This window comes from Nicotiana tabacum, chromosome 9, assembly GCF_000715075.1.
Source record: "Nicotiana tabacum cultivar K326 chromosome 9, ASM71507v2, whole genome shotgun sequence".
NCBI lineage: Eukaryota > Viridiplantae > Streptophyta > Magnoliopsida > Solanales > Solanaceae > Nicotiana > Nicotiana tabacum.
The window spans coordinates 22,612,934-22,619,700 of NC_134088.1; the positions used below are offsets into that span (position 1 = coordinate 22,612,934).

The 6,767-nt window shown below is 32.2% G+C and overlaps 1 protein-coding gene across 1 annotated transcript; it reads left to right on the plus strand.

The window, feature by feature from the left end:
- The first annotated feature begins 2,010 nt into the window (after nt 1-2,010).
- LOC107760140 (protein CHLOROPLAST IMPORT APPARATUS 2) lies at nt 2,011-5,470 on the plus strand. The gene is made up of 3 exons (XM_016578188.2): nt 2,011-3,713; nt 4,212-4,360; nt 5,127-5,470. Exons 1-2 carry the CDS (start codon nt 2,688-2,690, stop codon nt 4,353-4,355), a joined length of 1,170 nt encoding a protein of 389 aa, XP_016433674.1. The 5' UTR covers nt 2,011-2,687; the 3' UTR covers nt 4,356-4,360; nt 5,127-5,470.
- The last annotated feature ends 1,297 nt before the right edge of the window (nt 5,471-6,767 follow it).

Below are 6,767 nucleotides of genomic sequence, written 5' to 3' on the forward strand. Positions count from 1 at the left end.
CATCTACCTCAGTCCTCATTACATGTGATGATTGCAATACAACAAGGAATGAGTTTTAGAAAGATGTTACTTAATATACAGTTGAGAACATGGGCTGTGTTTAACACATTCAAATCCACAAAGATAAAGGTGAATTTTCAACCAGTTGTGAAAAAAAAACGGATAAGGGTCTGATTTGCCTCTTTACTATTATAAATAGGCCTTATTTACCATTCGTTTATGTTTTCTATCAAAAATATCTGTACAGTTATACATTAGGTTCATATTTACCCCTTACACGTTAAAATAGGTCACATTTGCATTTCGTTATACTTTAAGATCATATTTACTCCTATACTCTTCAAAAAGGGTTATATTTGCCCATTGTTATACTTTCTTGACATATTATCCTTACAATTATACCCTACATTTACCCTCATCCGATAGATCGCCATGTCCCACCTTTGTTTTCCTACATGGCACCTATTTGGATTTCTTTTTTTTTTTCTAATTTAAATATGGTCACCTATTTAAGATAATTTAACCCGCCCACCCAATTTAAATAAGACTTCATTAACTCCATTGTTGTGAAACTTTTTATAATTTACTTTGGTTACTGCAATAATTGTGAGTTGTATTAGATTAGTGATTTTGAGTTTAAAGTTATTGTTTGCCAATATGTTGCCGCTGCCATAACTATTGTATTTCACACAATCTTCATAAATTGTGTGAAATAATTAAATAAATCAATTAGAGATAACACTATAGTTTCGTTCACTAGTGCACTGTCCAAAATTTTCTCGCTCTCCGAAAAACATGAAGCTGACCCGGAGAAGAGAGATGGACGAGTGGGGGAGGGGGGGAGGGGATTGGGAATTATGATTTCCATTTATTTTAGTTAGTGTATCTTATTTAAATTGGGTGGGCAGGTTAAATTATCTTAAATAGGTGACCATATTTAAATTAGAAGAAAAAGAAATCCATATAGGCCCCATGTAGGAAAATAAAGGTGGGACATGGCGATCTACCGGATGAGGATAAATGTAGGGTATAATTGTAAGGATAAATATGTCAAGAAAGTATAACGAAAGGCAAATGTAACCCTTTTTGAAGAGTAGAAGGGTAAATATGATCCTAAAGTATAACGAAGGGCAAATGTAACCATTTTTAACGTGTAAGGAGTAAATATGAACCTAATGTATAACGGTAAAGATATTTTTGATAGAAAAATTAAACTGAGGGTAAATAAAGCGTATTTATGATAGTAAAGGGGCAAATCATACCCTTATCCGGAAAGAAAATCTTCTTCTCTCTATTCAAATTTTAATAGGTGGGTATAGTTATCCCGTACTTGTGCTAGTGGGAGGTTACGAATATTTGATAAAATTACTCGAGATACGCACAAATTGGCTAGACACCACTGTCATCGGAAAATCCCCTCGTCTAAGAAAAACCTATCTCTTAATTTGTAATTGCAAATATATCATATTCGAGGAGGCAGAGATCAAGCAATTTAAAGTTTGTTAACAATACAAATTTGTATTATATTTGACAAATCATTTTGTATTTGATTTCACTTCTAATGTTTATTAAGTGTCGTAATTCTTTTGAGAACTAGAACATGCTTGAACTTGTTTTAAACTAATCATTCAACAATCGTTTCCGCTTCAAGATCTTAATTCGTCAGATTTGAATCTTTGATTCGAAGAATCATATCTTATGAAAGACATAACAAGTCATATACTCTCATCACAAATTATCAAGAAGGTTAAAATAATTTTCTTAGAAATAATGCTTTTGTAAGGGCATTTTAGCAAATTATCGAAGAGAATATGTGATTGTAATGCAAAAGTATATATAGGGAAATTGTTACACAAAGCAATAGTGGTCCACTCAATAGTTGTAGCCTTTGTTTGTTCTTTTCCTCTGTATTCAGATACACCCCAATCTCTTCAGACACAGAGAGAAACCGTCTCTCATCAACAAATCTTAGCCTTATATCTTCCTCCATATACATCTCCCGTGACCACTGTACCTAAAACCCCTCTTTCTCTTTCTTTCTATATTTATACATATGCCAACCCTAAAACCCTTCTGAATTCCTTTATACCCTCATTTCCATTCTTAGATATTTCTCTACCAAAAGTCCCATTTTTCAAAGTGCTTTCTTGAATTCAGTGCTTCATCTTCTTCCTTAGCTCAATTCTTGGCCAAAGGGCAAATCCAAGCAAATTCTCTCTTTCTTGAGTTTTGACTTGATGATAGAGTGGTTTGTTTATCCATTGTCCATTTGTTTTGTTTGGTGAGTTGAAGCCAAATTTCTTTTTTAAATGTTAGAGTGAACTAGTGCTGCAAAAAGAAAATGCTTTGGAAAGTTTGGTTTATAGTGAAAAAGAGTGTACTTTTTAGGGTTTAAGAGTCTGTTATTGTACTATTTTGGTTTATGTCCTTACAAAAACATAGTACTTCTTTGGAAAACTTCACCAAAACCAATACAATTCTTGCCAATTGGTACTTTTTCTCTAGCTTCTTCTTTGTTCTTTCCCAATTTGGAAGTTCAGTTCTGATTTGCAGGCCTAAGAATTCACCTGATTTTTGAGAATTAAGTCTGAATTGCTTAATGGGGTTTTCAAGAATTCATCATTGAATTCCAAGATTTCAATTCTTGAATTTCTTCTCTGTTTTTCCCCTGTTTCTCTTTTAGCACAATGTCTTCTTGGTTAACGGGTGGTGGAAGGGCAGCTTATAAATTGGATTTAGATATTATAAAATCTCCATCTAATTCATGGACTTCACAATCATCTTCACCTTCTTCAACTCTTTCAGAATCTAGCAATTCTCCTATTGCTGTTTCCACTAGAAAACCTCGAACCCCTCGAAAAAGGCCTAATCAAACTTACAATGAAGCTGCAGCCCTTCTATCCACAGCCTATCCCAAAATATTCAACACAAAACACCTCACTAAGCCTTGGAAATTCCCAAAGCCACACTATCCCTTCTTATATGAATCCTCAGACTTAGTTGTGCCTTATAAAATGGTCGAAAATTCGGGGTATTTAATCCATCCACCATTGCTAGAAAAACCCAATTGCCCAATTGAGCAAAGGTCAGTGAGTTGTTGTGACAAACCATGCCAAAGTCCAGGGGAAATTGACTCCAAAGGGAGTAGTTTTTTAGAGGTTTGTGATGAATTTGAAGAAGATTTTGATGAAGAGTCAATTTTGGATGAGGAAATTGAAGAGGGTGTGATTGATAATATTATGGGGAAGCTAATTGTGGAGAAAGAACCATTGAATGAGTCCAATTTTAGTCATAGTTTTGGTAGTACTTGTTATGGTTTTCCAATAGGACTAGGATTTGAAAATGGATACCTCCAATATGATTTTGGCATGAGAAGTGGAGTGCGACCATTGAGAAATGTGGATGACGGGGATTGGTGGAAGTATCCTAGTGTAAATGTCATCGACATTACTCCAAAATTTAGCAAACCGCCGATACAAAAAAAGAAGAAGAAAAGCTCGAAACCATCATCAACAAAAGATAATTCGACTCCAAAAAGGACGAACAAGGACAATTCGAGTCAATCAACCAAAGAAGAGGTTAAAGTTCCAAAGCCAAAATCCGAGTTGCTCCTAAAATTGAACTACGACAACGTTTTGAACGCGTGGTACGATAAGGAGTCGCCGTTCTCCGATGAAATGCCGGGATCGGAGGCTGCCGGAAATGATGTCAGAGTATGTGTTTTTTCTTCTTCTTAATTCCATGAGATATTGAATCTAGGATTCTGCTATTTTATTTTAGTTAAAAGTAGCATACAAACTGCAACGTACTATTGGACCATGGCACGTGCATCTCACGCTTTTTTGCTTTAAATTATTTTTTAAGAAAAGCTTTTCTGCTTTTTAAACGCTTTTTCCTCTGTTAATATTCAAGTTCCGCTGTTGTTTTCCACTCTAATTTATTCTTTAAAAAGATTTTAGAAAAGTTCAATTTTTTTTCTATCCCTGTTAAATTATTCAACAGGTTAAATTATTATCATATTATTTATTATTCTTTCAAGTAGGTCACTAATTTGGTTCTATTATATCGAGTGTGTTTTAGTTACATACTTACATGTTTGCATCTTTCTTTTCTTAGAAGTATTTAAATATCAATAATGTATAGGAATATGACATATTTGTCCTCAAAATTCTGATTTTTAAATATTAATAATGGTTTAATATTGGATGCAGGCCAGATTGGCACAAATAGACCTATTCTCAGAGAATGGAGGCGTGAGAGAGGCTGGTGTGTTACGTTACAAAGAAAAACGACGTACACGTTTGATCTTTAAAAAGAATTTCACCAACTTAGAAAATCCGATCGATAATGCATAATGAAGGTACCATTATTATAAAATAATTTATCTATAGACATGAATAATTTAAAAATATTCGCACTATCAATGTTACTTGTCGTGATGGGTTGCTTGCTTTATTTTTTAAAATATTTTATTTATTTTTAATAATTACATATACTTTGATATTTATAAAAAGCTCTAAATCTATAAATAGTTGTTGATTTTTTTGTCTGTGTTTTGACCGCTATAATTAAAAAATGATAAAGTTAAACTCTTACCTCAATCATTGGGTAGCACACTTAAAATGAGATTGTGGGGGATCTATAAATCATATAAAGACCTTTAAAAGTTTTCTGCCTGTGAATGATTGTTTTAACTTTTTCTCAGTTCACTTTTTGTTTTGTGTTCTTTTTCTTCTTTTAAAAAAAATAGAACTAAATTTCAATTACTCTATCGAAGTCTAGAAAATTCTGAAAGAAAAAAAAAAGGTCAATTTTATAATTAGGGGTTAGTTACAAATTTCTTATTAATTCATTGGCCGTATGTCGTTAAATAAATCAATTTATGTAGGGGAAAGAAAATGTTTTCTTTTATAAGTACGTATAGCTCCACTTAATTAACAACTCTATGAGTAAATTAGGTTCTTTTTTCAATGGATTCATTGTATAATCCAAGTTGTACTTATACAAGCTTATAATTTCAATTCATCCTATGAAGTTCTTCAAAATCTTTATATTTCTTTATACACCCCTCATTTATCTTTATTCTGTTTGGAACCTCAAATATCTATATTTATTTATTTTTGCAGGGTATTTTTGTGAAAAGACCAAATTCGCCAGAGAATGAGCTAGGATGAACAAGAACAAGTTTTGTTTGATACTAGAGTATGATTTTTCTAGCATTCTTAGGATCGTTTTACCTTTTGTTTTTTGGGTATTTGCAGTTTTGTTTCTCTAATTTCAGGTTTTTTCTTTTTAAATTTCTTTTGTCTTGTTAAATTGATAATAAAGTACCAAGGAAGATAGACTAGTTAAGACAAGCAATATGAAGCAGAATAGTTGAACTTTTTCTTCCTTTTCCTGTTGTTTTTATTTTATTTTTTCTTCTCTAATTACATTTGCACCAAGCTATATGAAATAATACTTTTTACTACAACACAAGTAAATTGTTACTACTAAATGGTTGTGAAACGATGAATAAGAAATTTCTTTTCTCATTAAAAATTTCGATTTCGAGCATTGAAAATAAAAGGGAGTGCTTCCTTTTTTAATGAGTTTGGCATGGTGTGGGTGGAAAAAACATAAAGGAGAGTAAATTATCAGGTCAACTTGAAGTTCTCGCTCATTTGTTTGCTCTTATAATTAATGAGAATTAACACGTATTTATGTACCAATCTATACTTACTTTAAAGTTAACAAAGTCCTACAATTTCGAGCTCAAGGGTAACCAAGCTATAGAGTGTGCCCCTTTAAAGTTTAAAATAATAATATGTAGACTTGTACCTTCTGTCTCACTTTTCTGGCTTTTGTGGTTGATATTACTTGTTAGTGTTTCGTCTTTTGGAGCCGAGGATCTATCGGAAATGACATTTTTATCCTAAGGGTAGGGATAAGACCCGTGTACATATTATCCTCTTAAAAATGACACGAGGTAACCACTTTAAAAGGTTGCTATTTAAAAATTAGTCAGTGCATCCTAAATTTTAGTTTTTCAGTTCTAATTTTTAGGACAAAAATATCCTGAATTGTCTTGAAGTTAAGATTTTTAGTTTAAAATTTTAGGACAATAAATAATCGTTAATCTCTAAATAGCATCCCTGAGAATGACTATATATACACTTGCCCCCATTATCCTCCTCAGACCCTACTCGTGAGACCCCACTAAGTTTGTTGTTGTTATACCTTCGGCCCCAATATCTTTTCTGTTGGTTCGTAAAATAATTTTTTCATTATTGAACAATAAATTCATAATAAATCACTTAAGAGAAGAAATAAATTTTAACTAAAAATGAAGAAATATATTATTATTAGTTGGCAGAGCAATTTGTTTCATAAATAACTCTATACCAGCTACTAGGGGTGTACATGTTATTGGGTTGGTTCAGGTTTTTTATTTATCAAAATAAATCAATTGTGCCGATTTTCTAATTCTATAAACCAAACCAACAAAACTCGGGTCTTTTCAATCTCGATTTCTATCATTTTTTCAGTTTTCTTGATTCTTTTTTTTCCGGTCTCCATAGGAGGGGATATACAAAGGAAACCGACGAACCGTACTAATCCGATAATTCGAGTTAAACCGAAAATAAAAGAAAACCCGACTATGGTTTGGTTTGATGTTAAGAAAAAAATTCGACCATAATTGGTTTGGTTTGATTTTAACTAAAAATAAAACTCAAAACCAAATCAACCCAACATTACATGATGTATACAAGTTTTAAAAATATTTA

Coding starts and splice junctions, on each gene's coding strand:
- LOC107760140 (XM_016578188.2), top strand. CDS start 2,688: ATGTCTTCTTGGTTAACGGGTGGTGGAAGGGCAGCTTATAAATTGGAT. Junction 3,714..4,211: donor CTGCCGGAAATGATGTCAGA/GTATGTGTTTTT, acceptor TATTGGATGCAG/GCCAGATTGGCACAAATAGA.